The 18,912-nt window shown below is 43.1% G+C and overlaps 1 protein-coding gene across 5 annotated transcripts in view; it reads right to left on the bottom strand.

The window, feature by feature from the left end:
- The window catches only part of LOC149982199 (voltage-dependent L-type calcium channel subunit beta-4-like), a 29,929-nt gene continuing 11,017 nt past the window's right edge, over positions 1–18,912 (bottom strand). For 2 of the 5 annotated variants that reach the window (XM_090242253.1, XM_090242256.1), the window contains 10 exons: positions 18,015–18,142; positions 17,339–17,415; positions 16,471–16,490; positions 15,420–15,500; positions 13,862–13,920; positions 13,329–13,438; positions 12,692–12,843; positions 12,144–12,239; positions 3,558–3,743; positions 1–3,356 (listed from right to left, as the gene is read on the bottom strand). In XM_090242253.1, the coding sequence (XP_090098379.1) occupies positions 3,078–3,356; positions 3,558–3,743; positions 12,144–12,239; positions 12,692–12,843; positions 13,329–13,438; positions 13,862–13,920; positions 15,420–15,500; positions 16,471–16,490; positions 17,339–17,415; positions 18,015–18,142 (1,188 nt within the window). In that variant the 3' untranslated portion in view covers positions 1–3,077. Of the gene's footprint in view, positions 3,357–3,557; positions 3,744–12,143; positions 12,240–12,691; positions 12,844–13,328; positions 13,439–13,861; positions 13,921–15,419; positions 15,501–16,470; positions 16,493–17,338; positions 17,416–18,014; positions 18,143–18,912 lie in introns of all 5 variants that reach the window. The other 3 variants (XM_090242254.1, XM_090242257.1, XM_090242255.1) reach the window with 2 other exon arrangements.

Raw genomic sequence — 18,912 nt, 5'->3', positions numbered from 1 at the left:
TTGTAGAACGACTCTTTTATTTTGTAAAAGAAAACTTTTAAAGTTACTTCTAGCTTCGCCTTTGACACAATCATCTCGCGTTTCACATGATTTTATTTTCATTCGTTTTAATAAATTAAAATGGTACATTATGCATGCAATACCGCATTAGCCATTGAGTTGTTCGTCTTCCACAAAAAGTATCAACACAAAATGTCCTTAAAGAGTTCTGATGAAGCTGCTTGGAAAAGGACCGTTGGAGAATTAGTCACAGCATGAAGCGATGTACATGGTTGTGGTTGCATAGTACATGGAATTTCCTCATTTTAAAACAGCATGCTTTTTGTATTGCACATTACTGAAACTTTAGCATACTGACATTTCTGTAGACTGAAACGTTTTGTTGTTCCAAGTTGTCCCGTCGAGGACCGTAGTTTCTTAATGAGAATGCAAGTATACAGCAAATAGCATCTCTCAAAGACATTATGTACATGTATTTATTTATTATAAAAATAATCACCAGCAAAGATGTTTCTTTTACTTTTTCCTATACTGAGATACATTTTTGATTTTTTCTTATTTTTTGTACATTTTTACCAAAGAAAAAAATATTTAACTGTTTTAAATGGTCTGGTCGAGTTTAAACCCATGTTATTTCATCAAATAAGGAGAATTGTAATTCAACTTAATTTAGAGGCAAAAATGTAGCCTCTTCATTTCTTACAAGAAGACAAAAGAAGAGTACAGGACACGTGCTTTTTTTTTCTCAGATCAGTAACAGAGACCTTTAGAAATTATATCTACACCATTCAAAGAACAAATGTTTTCTTTCCAGGGCATTCATAGGAAAAAGAGAGAGGTAAATTTTCATTTCCAGTCAATTCAGAAAATCTATTGGAATTCAGTTAATTAATTGTTAATAGAAAAGGAGATCCCCCCCCCCCCAATGTTTCAAAAAGGGCTAAGACATGCTACACCCAGTAGCAGTAACCCGACCTTAAGTTACCAAACCCTCACAGACTGGTCTGGGGACTCTGGTGGGACAGAGGTCAATGGGCTAGAAAATCCCTCTGATTGTCTCAAGCAACAGAGCTGAATCTTAGTTCTGGTTCTTGGTTCTGGTTTTTAATGGACAGTGAATAACTCCCCATTCAATCAGCCAACACTCCCTTTGGCCTGAATCACAATATGACAGAGAAGCATGCTCATAAACAACAGCAGATGTACTTGTATTCTTTCTTTTCTTCTTCGTTTTGCAGTCTATTGTTTTCAGTCCGTGAACAAACTAGCATAAGAGACATAGATATGAGCAAGGAAATCAACTGGCTCTAGAATGTTAAGGCACCACCTGCCGCGGGTGCTACAAATGTCACTACAATACCTTCGACTCTATTGGAGGGAATTACACTAAAAGACAGCTATAACAAGTTAACTCTGCACATCTCTCTAACAATGTCTCAGAATACGCTGCCCCAAGAACTCACTCTCCCAGGATGCACAGCGAGGGGCCACCATCTCCATCATGGTCAAAGCTCCAGTTTAGATGACCTATCCACCGCAGGGAAAACCCTGGTCCTGGAGGGTGGTTGTGTCTCTGTGACCGACCGGGTTCGAACCCGGGCCTCCTGCACGCCAGAAGTGTGTATTAGCCCACTAAACTAAAGCCTAGGCATTGGATCGGCGAGCCAATGCAACTAGTCACCGAACCCCCTTGGGTACAACTGCATGCTTCTCATCTCAACAAAAACTCCAAAAACCCACAATTACTGAAGAAAAATTGTTGCTAGAAATAAACTAACCAAATTAATTTATTTAATTTCCATGTTCATCTATTTAAATACCCCCAAAAAGTTCAGATAACCCACTCTCAAGTAATTAGACTGCACCTATTTTTCACCAATGTGTGCTCTCCCACCTTACACACCCTCTATTTTACACAGGGATATTACTACCAAAGGGAGCATTACTTTTTTAAGTCAGGGAAAACATGCCAGCTACACAGAGAATCAATGATCATGATGCAAAGGACCCTGGGAAGACACAATCCAACGTTAGTGGAGCAGCATGGACGGTCATCCAATCACGAGGCTGGCCAGAGAGAAACACAGAAAGTAGCATGGACGGTCAACCAATCACGAGGCTGGCCAGAGAGAAACACAGGAAGCAGCATGGACGGTCAATCAATCACGAGGCTGGCCAGAGATGAGGCGAACTCTGATTGTTTGACACCCCTGCTTCTTGTTATAATACCTCTACGAGTCTCTGACACAACCGAATCAGAGCAGCGAAAAATACTGAGATATGCAAAGTATCGACTGTTGCCGAAGAAAGGCCAAGCTAGACAGGTGTTCAAATGGCACATACAGTATCTGACATGTGAAAGCACTTGTTAACAAAACAACCAAATACTCCACATGCTCCTCTCAGGAATCAGTAAAGGTCTGGAAAAATACCACTGCCAGTCATGGTGGGGCAGGTCTACGTATACAACTCCCCATGACAACAGACATGTACTGTAAGTGAATATATTGACGATACTAGCGAAACTCTCTCAGTCAGCATGCAAACAACTGAACGGTCTGGGGACTTTCAGCAGTGACTCCACCACTTGCTATGGCGACTCATGGGGGGGGGGGGGGGGGGGGGGTACACATGTACCCACAATCTAACCATGCTAGCTAAAATAGCTTAGCTTGTTGTTAGCTTAGCAAAGTCCACATCTCAATCTCATACTGCTTTCCTCTTCCACCCATCTCTTTGTGTGGGGAACACAGGAACTAGGAAAGTCCCCTTGTGAGGGAAAGCAAATCAGTCATATGAGTTGTATTAACTCAGTTATGTAGCATTAGCATCATGTCCTTCTTCCTCAATCTGACCACATTGCTTAACAGGGGTCCCTGCCAGTGCCAAGGCAAGACTGAGAGACAGAATGGGAATGAGAGGTGATTGGAGGTTTTGTTCAGGAGGGAAGTAAAACAAATAATCGAAAACAACAGAATTGGACACAATATTTTGAACGGGAACCATTTTGACTCTGTTGCCACCAGAGAGTTGACTTGAGGCCTATAAGGGTTGTGAAGCTGGGACGTCATTCGGGCTCAAAGCCTGTGCCGGGAGTCGTGGCTGTAGCTACCCGGGGAGGAGCGGTTGCGGTGGGGCTTGTAGGAGTCTTGGTAGGGGTCCTGGTAGTCCTGGTGGTACGGGTCTTGGTCTCGGCTGTGCTGTGAGCCCGACGACATGCGGTTGCGTCCCTTGTGCGCCCGCTCGTTGTGGTAGTTTTCGTCGGCGGTCATCAGGTTGCGACGCTCGTTGGGCGTGGAGTGGTCTCCCGTGTGGTTGCTGTGTTGTCTTATTCTTTGAGTCTGCTGGTTCACCTCATACACACACAAACAACCCCTTTTTGTTACATTTCTGTGTGTTACACTGGGCACTAATCAACTCATCTAACTTAGGACAATTAACTGTCTCCCTTTAAAGGGACATCACACTCCAAACTCAACATTTTTGGACCAACTTTGATTTTGGAGTGTAATGTCGCTTTAACCCCATAGCGCTGTAGCTATCTGTTGATGACCAACCTGCAGTCCAGAGATGGTGGTGGGGTAAGGAGTGAGGGCGGTGGGGCCCAGGTTGCGTCCCAGCAGGGGGTTGAGCGGCGTGGCCATGGAGGTGTGTGTGGCCTTCCAGTAGGCCTCCAGATACTCAGCCAAGTGTTCACACGCATCCTCCAACTGGTTCTCATCCAGGATGATGTCAAACATCTCCTGTTAGAGGGGGTGAAGAGAGGGAGAGAGTGAGAGAGGGCAAGTGAGTGAGAGAGGGACAGAGAGAGAGGGGAGAGAGGGAGTGAAAGAGGGAGAGGGAGATGGAGAGTGAGTGAGAGTGGGAGATGGAGAGGGAGTGAGAGAGAGAGGGAGATGGAGAGGGAGTGAGAGAGAGAGGGAGATGGAGAGGGAGATGGAGAGGGAGTGAGAGAGAGAGGGAGTGAGAGAGAGAGGGAGTGAGAGAGGGAGTGAGAGAGAGAGGGAGTGAGGGAGGGAGTGAGAGAGGGAGTGAGAGAGAGAGGGAGTGAGAGAGGGAGTGAGAGAGAGAGGGAGTGAGAGAGAGAGGGAGTGAGAGAGGGAGGGAGTGAGAGGGAGATGGAGAGGGAGTGAGAGAGAGAGGGTTTGGTGAAACAGGCTCGCATGATGAGTAACGTGGCATTAGAGCTGAGCTGAGGTGGTGTAGATTAAAGAGACAGTATGCTGGGTGGTGTAGATTAAAGAGACAGTATGCTGGGTGGTGTAGATTAAAGAGACAGTATGCTGGGTGGTGTAGACTAAAGAGACAGTATGCTGGGTGGTGTAGATTAAAGAGACAGTATGCTGGGTGGTGTAGATTAAAGAGACAGTATGCTGGGTGGTGTAGATTAAAGAGACAGTATGCTGAGGTGGTGTAGATTAAAGAGACAGTATGCTGGGTGGTGTAGATTAAAGAGACAGTATACTGGGTGGTGTAGATTAAAGAGACAGTATGCTGGGTGGTGTAGATTAAAGAGACAGTATGTTGGGTGGTGTAGATTAAAGATACAGTATGCTGGGTGGTGTAGATTAAAGAGACAGTATGCTGGGTGGTGTAGATTAAAGAGACAGTATGCTGGGTGGTGTAGATTAAAGAGACAGTATGCTGGGTGGTGTAGACTAAAGAGACAGTATGCTGGGTGGTGTAGATTAAAGAGACAGTATGCTGGGTGGTGTAGACTAAAGAGACAGTATGCTGGGTGGTGTAGATTAAAGAGACAGTATGCTGGGTGGTGTAGATTAAAGAGACAGTATGCTGGGTGGTGTAGATTAAAGAGACAGTATGCTGGGTGGTGTAGATTAAAGAGACAGTATGCTGGGTGGTGTAGATTAAAGAGACAGTATACTGGGTGGTGTAGATTAAAGATACAGTATGCTGGGTGGTGTAGATTAAAGAGACAGTATGCTGGGTGGTGTAGATTAAAGAGACAGTATACTGGGTGGTGTAGATTAAAGAGACAGTATGCTGGGTGGTGTAGACTAAAGAGACAGCATGCTGGGTGGTGTAGATTAAAGAGACAGTATGCTGGGTGGTGTAGACTAAAGAGACAGTATGCTGGGTGGTGTAGATTAAAGACACAGTATGCTGGGTGGTGTAGATTAAAGAGACAGTATGCTGGGTGGTGTAGATTAAAGAGACAGTATACTGGGTGGTGTAGACTAAAGAGACAGTATGCTGGGTGGTGTAGATTAAAGACACAGTATGCTGGGTGGTGTAGATTAAAGAGACAATATTTGGTAGGTGTAGATTAAAGAGACAGTATACTGGGTGGTGTAGACTAAAGAGACAGTATGCTGGGTGGTGTAGACTAAAGAGACAGTATGCTGGGTGGTGTAGACTAAAGAGACAGTATGCTGGTTGGTGTAGACTAAAGAGACAGTATGTTGGGTGGTGTAGATTAAAGAGACAGTATACTGAGTGGTATAGATTAAAGAGACAGTATGCTGGGTGGTGTAGATTAAAGAGACAGTATGCTGGGTGGTGTAGATTAAAGAGACAGTATGCTGGGTGGTGTAGATTAAAGAGACAGTATGCTGGGTGGTGTAGATTAAAGAGACAGTATACTGAGTGGTGTAGATTAAAGAGACAGTATGCTGGGTGGTGTAGATTAAAGAGACAGTATGCTGGGTGGTGTAGACTAAAGAGACAGTATGCTGGTTGGTGTAGATTAAAGATACAGTATGCTGGGTGGTGTAGATTAAAGAGACAGTATGCTGGGTGGTGTAGATTAAAGAGACAGTATACTGGGTGGTGTAGATTAAAGAGACAGTATGCTGGGTGGTGTAGATTAAAGAGACAGTATGCTGGGTGGTGTAGATTAAAGAGACAGTATACTGGGTGGTGTAGACTAAAGAGACAGTATGCTGGGTGGTGTAGATTAAAGACACAGTATGCTGGGTGGTGTAGATTAAAGAGACAATATTTGGTAGGTGTAGATTAAAGAGACAGTATACTGGGTGGTGTAGACTAAAGAGACAGTATGCTGGGTGGTGTAGACTAAAGAGACAGTATGCTGGGTGGTGTAGACTAAAGAGACAGTATGCTGGTTGGTGTAGACTAAAGAGACAGTATGTTGGGTGGTGTAGATTAAAGAGACAGTATACTGAGTGGTATAGATTAAAGAGACAGTATGCTGGGTGGTGTAGATTAAAGAGACAGTATGCTGGGTGGTGTAGATTAAAGAGACAGTATGCTGGGTGGTGTAGATTAAAGAGACAGTATGCTGGGTGGTGTAGATTAAAGAGACAGTATACTGAGTGGTGTAGATTAAAGAGACAGTATGCTGGGTGGTGTAGATTAAAGAGACAGTATGCTGGGTGGTGTAGACTAAAGAGACAGTATGCTGGTTGGTGTAGACTAAAGAGACAGTATGTTGGGTGGTGTAGATTAAAGAGACAGTATACTGAGTGGTGTAGATTAAAGAGACAGTATGCTGGGTGGTGTAGATTAAAGAGACAGTATGCTGGGTGGTGTAGATTAAAGAGACAGTATGCTGGGTGGTGTAGATTAAAGAGACAGTATACTGGGTGGTGTAGATTAAAGAGACAGTATGCTGGGTGGTGTAGATTAAAGAGACAGTATGCTGGGTGGTGTAGATTAAAGAGACAGTATGCTGGGTGGTGTAGATTAAAGAGACAGTATACTGGGTGGTGTAGATTAAAGAGACAGTATGCTGGGTGGTGTAGACTAAAGAGACAGTATGCTGGGTGGTGTAGATTAAAGAGACAGTATGCTGGGTGGTGTAGACTAAAGAGACAGTATGCTGGGTGGTGTAGATTAAAGACACAGTATGCTGGGTGGTGTAGATTAAAGAGACAGTATACTGGGTGGTGTAGATTAAAGAGACAGTATACTGGGTGGTGTAGACTAAAGAGACAGTATGCTGGGTGGTGTAGATTAAAGACACAGTATGCTGGGTGGTGTAGATTAAAGAGACAATATTTGGTAGGTGTAGATTAAAGAGACAGTATACTGGGTGGTGTAGACTAAAGAGACAGTATGCTGGGTGGTGTAGACTAAAGAGACAGTATGCTGGGTGGTGTAGACTAAAGAGACAGTATGCTGGTTGGTGTAGACTAAAGAGACAGTATGTTGGGTGGTGTAGATTAAAGAGACAGTATACTGAGTGGTGTAGATTAAAGAGACAGTATGCTGGGTGGTGTAGATTAAAGAGACAGTATGCTGGGTGGTGTAGATTAAAGAGACAGTATGCTGGGTGGTGTAGATTAAAGAGACAGTATGCTGGGTGGTGTAGACTAAAGAGACAGTATACTGAGTGGTGTAGATTAAAGAGACAGTATGCTGGGTGGTGTAGATTAAAGAGACAGTATGCTGGGTGGTGTAGACTAAAGAGACAGTATGCTGGTTGGTGTAGACTAAAGAGACAGTATGTTGGGTGGTGTAGATTAAAGAGACAGTATACTGAGTGGTGTAGATTAAAGAGACAGTATGCTGGGTGGTGTAGATTAAAGAGACAGTATGTTGGGTGGTGTAGATTAAAGAGACAGTATGCTGGGTGGTGTAGATTAAAGAGACAGTATACTGGGTGGTGTAGATTAAAGACAGTATGCTGGGTGGTGTTGATTAAAGAGACAGTGTGCTGGGTGGTGTAGATTAAAGATACAGTATGCTGGGTGGTGTAGATTAAAGAGACAGTATGTTGGGTGGTGTAGATTAAAGAGACAGTATGCTGGGTGGTGTAGATTAAAGAGACAGTATGCTGGGTGGTGTAGACTAAAGAGACAGTATGCTGGTTGGTGTAGACTAAAGACACAGTATGCTGGGTGGTGTAGATTAAAGACAGTATGCTGGGTGGTGTAGATTAAAGAGACAGTATGCTGGGTGGTGTAGATTAAAGATACAGTATGCTGGGTGGTGTAGATTAAAGAGACAGTATGCTGGGTGGTGTAGATTAAAGAGACAGTATGCTGGGTGGTGTAGATTAAAGACACAGTATGCTGGGTGGTGTAGATTAAAGACAGTATGCTGGGTGGTGTAGATTAAAGAGACAGTATGCTGGGTGGTGTAGATTAAAGAGACAGTATGCTGGGTGGTGTAGATTAAAGAGACAGTAGGCTGGGTGGTGTAGATTAAAGAGACAGTATGCTGGGTGGTGTAGATTAAAGAGACAGTATGCTGGGTGGTGTAGATTAAAGAGACAGTATGCTGGGTGGTGTAGATTAAAGAGACAGTATGCTGGGTGGTGTAGATTAAAGATACAGTATGCTGGGTGGTGTAGATTAAAGAGACAGTATGCTGGGTGGTGTAGATTAAAGAGACAGTATGTTGGGTGGTGTAGATTAAAGAGACAGTATGCTGGGTGGTGTAGATTAAAGAGACAGTATGCTGGGTGGTGTAGATTAAAGAGACAGTATGTTGGGTGGTGTAGATTAAAGACAGTATGCTGGGTGGTGTAGATTAAAGAGACAGTATGCTGGGTGGTGTAGATTAAAGAGACAGTATGCTGGGTGGTGTAGATTAAAGAGACAGTATGCTGGGTGGTGTAGATTAAAGATACAGTATGCTGGGTGGTGTAGATTAAAGAGACAGTATGCTGGGTGGTGTAGATTAAAGAGACAGTATGCTGGGTGGTGTAGATTAAAGAGACAGTATGCTGGGTGGTGTAGATTAAAGAGACAGTATGCTGGGTGGTGTAGATTAAAGAGACAGTATGCTGGGTGGTGTAGATTAAAGAGACAGTATGCTGGGTGGTGTAGATTAAAGATACAGTATGCTGGGTGGTGTAGATTAAAGAGACAGTATGCTGGGTGGTGTAGATTAAAGAGACAGTATGCTGGGTGGTGTAGATTAAAGAGACAGTATGCTGGGTGGTGTAGATTAAAGAGACAGTATGCTGGGTGGTGTACATTAAAGAGACAGTATGCTGGGTGGTGTAGATTAAAGAGACAGTATGCTGGGTGGTGTAGATTAAAGAGACAGTATGCTGGGTGGTGTAGATTAAAGAGACAGTATACTGGGTGGTGTAGATTAAAGATACAGTATGCTGGGTGGTGTAGATTAAAGAGACAGTATACTGTGTGGTGTAGATTAAAGATACAGTATGCTGGGTGGTGTAGATTAAAGAGACAGTATGCTGGGTGGTGTAGATTAAAGAGACAGTATGCTGGGTGGTGTAGATTAAAGAGACAGTATACTGGGTGGTGTAGATTAAAGAGACAGTATGCTGGGTGGTGTAGATTAAAGAGACAGTATGCTGGGTGGTGTAGATTAAAGAGACAGTATGCTGGGTGGTGTAGATTAAAGAGACAGTATGCTGGGTGGTGTAGATTAAAGAGACAGTATGCTGGGTGGTGTAGATTAAAGAGACAATATTTGGTAGGTGTAGATTAAAGAGACAGTATGCTGGGTGGTGTAGATTAAAGAGACAGTATACTGGGTGGTGTAGATTAAAGAGACAGTATGCTGGGTGGTGTAGATTAAAGAGACAGTATGCTGGGTGGTGTAGATTAAAGAGACAGTATGCTGGGTGGTGTAGATTAAAGATACAGTATGCTGGGTGGTGTAGATTAAAGAGACAGTATGCTGGGTGGTGTAGATTAAAGAGACAGTATGCTGGGTGGTGTAGATTAAAGAGACAGTATGCTGGGTGGTGTAGATTAAAGAGACAGTATGCTGGGTGGTGTAGACTAAAGAGACAGTATACTGAGTGGTGTAGATTAAAGAGACAGTATGCTGGGTGGTGTAGATTAAAGAGACAGTATGCTGGGTGGTGTAGACTAAAGAGACAGTATGCTGGTTGGTGTAGACTAAAGAGACAGTATGTTGGGTGGTGTAGATTAAAGAGACAGTATACTGAGTGGTGTAGATTAAAGAGACAGTATGCTGGGTGGTGTAGATTAAAGAGACAGTATGTTGGGTGGTGTAGATTAAAGAGACAGTATGCTGGGTGGTGTAGATTAAAGAGACAGTATACTGGGTGGTGTAGATTAAAGACAGTATGCTGGGTGGTGTTGATTAAAGAGACAGTGTGCTGGGTGGTGTAGATTAAAGATACAGTATGCTGGGTGGTGTAGATTAAAGAGACAGTATGTTGGGTGGTGTAGATTAAAGAGACAGTATGCTGGGTGGTGTAGATTAAAGAGACAGTATGCTGGGTGGTGTAGACTAAAGAGACAGTATGCTGGTTGGTGTAGACTAAAGACACAGTATGCTGGGTGGTGTAGATTAAAGACAGTATGCTGGGTGGTGTAGATTAAAGAGACAGTATGCTGGGTGGTGTAGATTAAAGATACAGTATGCTGGGTGGTGTAGATTAAAGAGACAGTATGCTGGGTGGTGTAGATTAAAGAGACAGTATGCTGGGTGGTGTAGATTAAAGACACAGTATGCTGGGTGGTGTAGATTAAAGACAGTATGCTGGGTGGTGTAGATTAAAGAGACAGTATGCTGGGTGGTGTAGATTAAAGAGACAGTATGCTGGGTGGTGTAGATTAAAGAGACAGTAGGCTGGGTGGTGTAGATTAAAGAGACAGTATGCTGGGTGGTGTAGATTAAAGAGACAGTATGCTGGGTGGTGTAGATTAAAGAGACAGTATGCTGGGTGGTGTAGATTAAAGAGACAGTATGCTGGGTGGTGTAGATTAAAGATACAGTATGCTGGGTGGTGTAGATTAAAGAGACAGTATGCTGGGTGGTGTAGATTAAAGAGACAGTATGTTGGGTGGTGTAGATTAAAGAGACAGTATGCTGGGTGGTGTAGATTAAAGAGACAGTATGCTGGGTGGTGTAGATTAAAGAGACAGTATGTTGGGTGGTGTAGATTAAAGACAGTATGCTGGGTGGTGTAGATTAAAGAGACAGTATGCTGGGTGGTGTAGATTAAAGAGACAGTATGCTGGGTGGTGTAGATTAAAGAGACAGTATGCTGGGTGGTGTAGATTAAAGATACAGTATGCTGGGTGGTGTAGATTAAAGAGACAGTATGCTGGGTGGTGTAGATTAAAGAGACAGTATGCTGGGTGGTGTAGATTAAAGAGACAGTATGCTGGGTGGTGTAGATTAAAGAGACAGTATGCTGGGTGGTGTAGATTAAAGAGACAGTATGCTGGGTGGTGTAGATTAAAGAGACAGTATGCTGGGTGGTGTAGATTAAAGATACAGTATGCTGGGTGGTGTAGATTAAAGAGACAGTATGCTGGGTGGTGTAGATTAAAGAGACAGTATGCTGGGTGGTGTAGATTAAAGAGACAGTATGCTGGGTGGTGTAGATTAAAGAGACAGTATGCTGGGTGGTGTACATTAAAGAGACAGTATGCTGGGTGGTGTAGATTAAAGAGACAGTATGCTGGGTGGTGTAGATTAAAGAGACAGTATGCTGGGTGGTGTAGATTAAAGAGACAGTATACTGGGTGGTGTAGATTAAAGATACAGTATGCTGGGTGGTGTAGATTAAAGAGACAGTATACTGGGTGGTGTAGATTAAAGATACAGTATGCTGGGTGGTGTAGATTAAAGAGACAGTATGCTGGGTGGTGTAGATTAAAGAGACAGTATGCTGGGTGGTGTAGATTAAAGAGACAGTATACTGGGTGGTGTAGATTAAAGAGACAGTATGCTGGGTGGTGTAGATTAAAGAGACAGTATGCTGGGTGGTGTAGATTAAAGAGACAGTATGCTGGGTGGTGTAGATTAAAGAGACAGTATGCTGGGTGGTGTAGATTAAAGAGACAGTATGCTGGGTGGTGTAGATTAAAGAGACAGTATGCTGGGTGGTGTAGATTAAAGAGACAGTATGCTGGGTGGTGTAGATTAAAGAGACAGTATACTGGGTGGTGTAGATTAAAGAGACAGTATGCTGGGTGGTGTAGATTAAAGAGACAGTATGCTGGGTGGTGTAGATTAAAGAGACAGTATGCTGGGTGGTGTAGATTAAAGATACAGTATGCTGGGTGGTGTAGATTAAAGAGACAGTATGCTGGGTGGTGTAGATTAAAGAGACAGTATGCTGGGTGGTGTAGATTAAAGAGACAGTATGCTGGGTGGTGTAGATTAAAGACACAGTATGCTGGGTGGTGTAGATCAAAAAGACAGTATACTGGGTGGTGTAGACTAAAGATACAACATGCTGTTAGAGAGTCACTCACCGGAGGACACTGGGCCAGTTTGTCAGCTGCCACCAGCTGTACGTTCAGATGCTTGCTCTGGGACTTCCCTCTGGACTTGACCAGCCTCTGCAGAACCTAGACGGTGGGAAGACATTTAAATATGTGTTAGATAGTGTCAGACCTCTGTTCAAATGGTCCTGCTCTTTTCTAACGTAATGTTATATCTACACACGTTTTTTACGGGAACACTGCTTTTCACATCTTTAACCAGGCAAACCGGTCAAATAGAATCATTTAAAATAAATTAATCATCCGTTAGATAGATTAAAGTGTATTTGTCTGATAACAATACACATGTATAACTCTAAAAGCCCTCCACTGATAAACCAATCAGAGTCTAAGCATGTTGACATTCATTTTCAAAAGGTCACAGTGGCTCAGTAGGTTATAGCGTACTGTATAATTGACAATGTTGACGGTTCTGTGAGTTGTTTTAGATGATGTGTCTGCTTCCTGGTCATATAATAGTATCATTACCTATAGTAGACATGGATGTGTTTCAAATCACATGACCCTCCAGTCCCTACCTTGGGCGAGGAGACCTTGACATGGACAATGATGGGAGCCAACGAGGTCTTGAGCAGCTGGGCTGGGTGATTGATGGTGTCTGCGTCCAGGATCACCAGCTGTAGGGACCTGGCCAGCTCAAAGATCCTCTCTATCTCACTCTGCACCTCCGCTTGGGGAACAGGATGGAAACAACACAAGACTTTAGAATACAACTTTATTGTCCATTCAGGATGGACATTTTACTTTGGCATCACCGTACAAGAATCCTACACACTGAAAACAGTCAGCCTAGTACACTATATATACGTAAACAAACGGTACACACTGACTCCCATTCCTTCATTGCATTCCCAATACATTGATTCATTCAAGTGGTGTCTAGTATGTCTAGTATGGACACTGGAACGTAAGCCAATGAATACATTGAGCATTTGATTGAGCCTGTCTGGAGAGCCAGATGGGCGGAGTTTGCACTTTTGGGACTATTCCATTGATTCCATTGTGGGAGGTAAGCTCAATCAAGCTAAATCATTCGTCTTTAGCCGGGTCTCATAGAGATGCTAGCTACAGAGGAGAGTAGGCAACCGTCTTCGATACACAAGTAAAACTCAAAAGACTCCTACAGTAAAATAGATACATTTTGGAGGTACATACCTAAACTGGACCTGGTGTTTGATCTCTCGATGATGGCCCGCTTGCTGGGGTTATTCAGAACAGACCTCTTGGCTAATGATATATCTGCTGTGACTCGTGTGATAGATATCCTGAAATGGTCAAACAAAGACACCAATTTAGGCTTTTTTTTTAACATATTTTTTTTACCTTCATTTAACTAGGCAAGTCAGTTAATTTTCAATGACAGCCTAGGAACAGTGGGTTAACTGCCTGATCAGGGGCAGAACAACATATATGTACCTTCTCAGCTCGGGGATTTGAACTTGCAACCTTTCGGTTACTAGTCCAATGCTCTAACCACTAGGCTACCCTGCCGCATTCAGTGGATAAATACTGTAAACCTTATTTTGCAGACAGACACTCCTTTACTGAAGCTCTATTCCATGTAAATTTCGAGGCCAATCTATCTCGAAGGGCTTCATAAGTCCACTCATTTGAGTGGAACCGAGTTTAAAAATAAACAGACAAAATAAAAAAATAAAGAAGGAAGGAAGAGCACGCTTTCATTTTACCTGCCGTCAAATCTATGCTTGAGGAAGTCAAAGAGTGCTTTCTGCATCATATCCGTCACCTGTGGAGAAAGAGAAGCCAAAAGAGGGGAAATAGTGGAGAGAGAGAGAGATTGGGAGAGAGTGAGAACGAGAGTGAGACAGAGAGAGAGAGACAGAGGGAGACAAAGTGAGACAGAGAGAGAGCCAGAGAGAGAAAGAGAGAGAGAGAGAGGGAGAAAGAGAGACAGAGAGAGAGGGAGACAGAAAGAGAGGGAGAAAAAGAGAGAGAGACAGAGAGAGAAAGAGAGAGAGAGGGAGAAAGAGAGAGAGACAGAGAGAGAGGGAGACAAAGAGAGAGAGAGAGGGAGAAAGAGAGTATGGTTAAAAAAGAGAACATTTAACTCTAACAGCCATGACATCAAGCAAACTTCCTGGGAAAACATGGTGCTAAGATGTCCCATGACGACAGCCTACGTGCAACGAACCATTTATCATTCTAACAATTCTATTCTAGTAGTTCTGATATTCAGTAATTTGACAGGGGGATACTGAAAATCATATCAAACATGCTATTTCATTTAATAGAGTTCTACCCTGATACTAAACAACTACAACTTCTACTGGATGAGTGCAATAGTGAAGCAGGATTTGGGGTCAATTCCATGATATTACATTTTTTATTTAACTGAGCAAATCACTATCAGTCAACTCACTAGATAGATTCATATTATGTTACTGAAATGCAAAGGACAATCCTCATAGTCAACAATAGACTAATTTCAGCCTAAAATGGATCTCCTGAAATGACTGAAGTTAGATGGTATCATGGAACTGGTCAGAGGCCTGCCAGTAAGGATGGTGGCCTATACAAAGATCCTTTAGTGGCTGGTTTAACAGCAGTCTAATCTAGACACACAGTGATGCTGCTTTCAGGGGTTCTCCTTTCTACTCTCTCTTCTCTTTCCTCTTGCCTCTCTCTTCTCTATTTCTCCTCTCTCTTATCTCCTCTCTCTTCTCTCTTCTCTCCCTTCTTTCCTTTCTCTACTCTATCCCTCCTCTCTCTTCTCTCTCTTCTCCTCTCCTTCTAATTTCAAACGTTACTCTACTTCTGATGCTGAGCATTTGCACCCAGAAGGTTGTTACCGTGGCAACAGAGCACACTGTGGGATGAGGCAACTGATTGTGTACCCTCCATGCAAGGAGAGAAAGAGCGAGAGGAAAGAAACTCCCTGTACTATGGTGTTCTGAGAATGACTAGAAAAAACATCAACAAAGCACCTCACTCAGCAGTCTAAATATAGACTCTAGTAGAGCTCTAACAGGCCTGTGTCAACACAATATTAGAAAAACATTGCGTGCATATAAACATGAATGATTATAAACATGAAGTCAATAGAAACATCATCCAGCCATGAGGAGATCTTTTCTCAATGAGATGTGATCATGACAGCCGCAACAACAATCATTTAACATAATGCACTGTTAATGTCATTCCACCAATGGGAGCTCTAGGATGGGCCCCGTGGGAGGAGTCAGAGGATGATCATGTGACTCGATGGCCGCCGCTGCTGCTGCTTACCTCATAGCCCTTGAGGGAGGGCCCCACCAGCACCACAGGCCTCATGGATGGCACCACGTCGTAAGGGGGGACGTGTTCAGTCTGTAACAAAGTAACAAAGGAATCAGTGGAGCAGGGGGGAGGGGGCCTCTACTCAAAACCCATTGGATGAGAAGTCAGAGGGGAGGGACCTTTTACCTTCTCATCCAATGGGTTTTGAGAATGAGATGAGGAGAGAGGACGCAAGGAGTCAAGGAAATGCAATTGAGATTTTCCCACAGTAATAAAATGGGATCGATGCACACCACAGTATGGGATGTATGGATCATTGGGACAGCACAATCTGACTCAAATCTATTTCAAATTTTGTTTTTTTCTTTACCTTTATTTAACTAGGCAAGTCAGTGAGTGGGATGTTAGATGGGAAGTTAGATGGGAAGGGATGTTAGATGGGATGTTAGATGGGATGTTAGATGGGAAGTTAGATGGGAAGGGATGTTAGATGGGATGTTAGATGGGAAGTTAGATGGGAAGGGATGTTAGAAGGGATGTTAAAAGGGATGTTAGATGGGATGTTAGATGGGAAGTTAGATGGGAAGGGATGTTAGATGGGATGTTAGATGGGAAGTTAGATGGGAAGGGATGTTAGATGGGATGTTAGATGGGAAGTTAGATGGGAAGGGATGTTAGAAGGGATGTTAAAAGGGATGTTAGATGGGATGTTAGATGGGATGTTAGATGGGAAGTTAGATGGGAAGGGATGTTAGATGGGATGTTAGATGGGATGATAGAAGGGAAGTTAGATGGGAAGGGATGTTAGAAGGGATGTTAAAAGGGATGTTAGATGGGATGTTAGATGGGAAGGGATGTTAGAAGGAATGTTAGAAGGGATGTTAGATGGGATGTTAGATGGGATGTTAGAAGGGATGTTAGATGGGATGTTAGATGGGAAGGGATGTTAGAAGGGATGTTAGAAGGGATGTTAGATGAGATGTAGGATGTGCACTGTACTATTGTAATGTAGACAGCTATAGTTGATGGAGACAGTTTGGTTTTACCATCACCCACTTACCACTTTTTGTTTCTGCTTTCCTGTGGAGTAAAACAAAACAGAATTGTCAATGTCTTGTAGTATTGTACTGTATCATAAGTCACCATAACTTGTCAGGTCAGAGACCTGATGATCCTGCGATGATCAGAATGTGATTTACAGGAAATACATTTTCAACCGAGGATTATAACTGACACACGAAATAAACATATACCCTTTAGATTCATCATCAAACATATAAACATGATCCTAATATCCTATGAGGCATATTCACAAAGTCACATGACTGAAGTTCAGGGGGGGTCAAAGTCTTGTCGATGGTTTCACCCTGTGGTAAGCCAAGTCTCAGAGCGCCTGCAGTCCTCAACTGGAGGAAGAGGATGGGAGAATACACTATATATATACACTCTATGGATCCACAACCCAGCAGGCAAAAGTTGGTATGGGATGTTATAATGGCATCATATTCTGGTTGTAAACTGGTTTTGTTGTTGTTGAGAAGTCTGATAACTGGATTACAACCAATGTTAAATTGACATCATATTCTGGTTGTAAACTTTCATACTTTGGTTGGTATCTGTTCAGATTACAACCAGTTAAAGACGTCTTTCTCCGATTGCTAAAAAGACGTCCAGAAAAACGTCCTTTTACAGCCATAATACAACTTGACCATGATGTCACAAAAAGACGTCACAACGATGTTGTTGCAACCAGTTTTGCCCGCTGGGAATCATTTATCTTAGGTTCTATGGAGAGACATGGGAAGGCTTAAGCAATCCTTGTTCTACGTCTCATGTTGCCTTGACAAAGTTGTCTAGTTCTTCTCTAACCTAGCGGAGGGCCAGTAGGGGCGGACAACGTCCCCCCATCATGTCTAAGAGGCTCTCACCTGCAGAGGAGATAAGGGGTCTGATCGAGGCGGACACCTCATCCTCTACACTTGAGGAAGAATTGCCTCCAGACTTACTGGAAAAGACAAGAGGGAGATAAAAAGAAACACAAGAATCACAGAATTAATGTGGCGAACGGCGACAGGGTTCTAAATGCAGAATCCAGGCCTTATAGGGTGAACGAAGGACTCGAGGTGAGCCTCTCAACTCATCCCAAGTCTAGTCCTCTCATTACGCTGAATTAGTGTTAAAACTGAACAGGCCTAGTGCCGAGAATGGCTCTGAAGGCTAGTACGCACACGAGACAAACCACTGGTGACGGGAGCTTCCAGAGCGATTAAACAGACAGAGCAGCTAGGTCGCTAGAAGAACCAAAGCATTACTGATTATTAAGGTCAGAGACCTTAGAAATATTTAGGTTGTTCTATTGTGGATATGGATGGAGAGAAATGTAATTATTCATAATGATCTGTAACACTTCCTATGAGTACCCTCTTTATAACACATCATAAGCACATTTATAACCAAATGAGTTGTACTAATTTGACTCATTTGTCGTAACCCGAATCAGTTTTACTAAACTAAACATAGCACTGCTGGCCCCTTCCTAACCCCCTTCCCTGGGTAACAAGGTCTCTGACTGAGCGAGAGAGGACTGGTGATGGGCTGCCTTACCCTTGGACTCGCCCTCTCTTCTGTTCCTGCTGGATGCGGATGTTCTCTAGCTTTAGGGGACTGGGGATGAAGCCGATCTCACAGCCCTCCTTGACCAGCCGGCCGATCCACCAGTCGTTGTTGAACTTCTGGATGGGTTGGGGGTGTGGTTGAAAAATCAGTTTCAGTACGTTTAAACAGGCAGTCCTCATTTGTCTTTTGACCAATCCGATCAGTTCTGAAAAAGATCTGATGTGAAAGATCTGATGTGATTGGTCAAAAGACCAATTAGTGTAAGAAAAGATCAGAATTGGGCTGCCTATCTAAACGCAGCCAAAATGACATGAACATAAGGAAATAAGCAGTTTTATCTAGTTTGAACAGACAGTGAGTGTGTTTCAGAACACAGGTACTAAATTCAGTGTATATGCCTTGCTGTTGTCATGACTGTCCACGAGAATCCAAATAGGTCAGACCCCCTCTCATCCGCAGTGGGCGGGAGGAAAGAACTAGAACGGGATTAACAATTCAAGTCCTGTTGTAAAGATTTAGGTCTCCCTCTCCAAATTCACCATAGTGTTGTGCTTTGTCTCAACAGACCTTTTTCCCGCTGAAACTCTAACATGTTCAAAAGCAACTACTTTCTAACATAGAACGTGGGGAATGGTCAGAGGTGATATATAGAACACTAATGTCATTTTGTTTGTTATTTTGTGATGTCATTAAAAAATGTTAAATGTTACTGTAACTTGGAAAGTAAACCCACGACATGTATGAAGTTTCCATACTATGCGTTGTGCATGTAATATAAAAAATGATACGTGTTTTTGTTAAGAGAGGGATGTGATTCGAGAAGCTATATGAGATCATTGTTTTACACAACTTTGTACAAATGACAAGTAATGCCCCAGAGTGAGAG

Source organism: Oncorhynchus mykiss, chromosome 7 (assembly GCF_057628025.1).
Source record: "Oncorhynchus mykiss isolate SJ-2025 chromosome 7, ASM5762802v1, whole genome shotgun sequence".
Taxonomy (NCBI): Eukaryota; Metazoa; Chordata; class Actinopteri; order Salmoniformes; family Salmonidae; genus Oncorhynchus; species Oncorhynchus mykiss.
The sequence above is the reverse complement of the archived record's forward strand: the minus strand, read 5'-3'. Positions and strand labels throughout refer to the sequence as shown.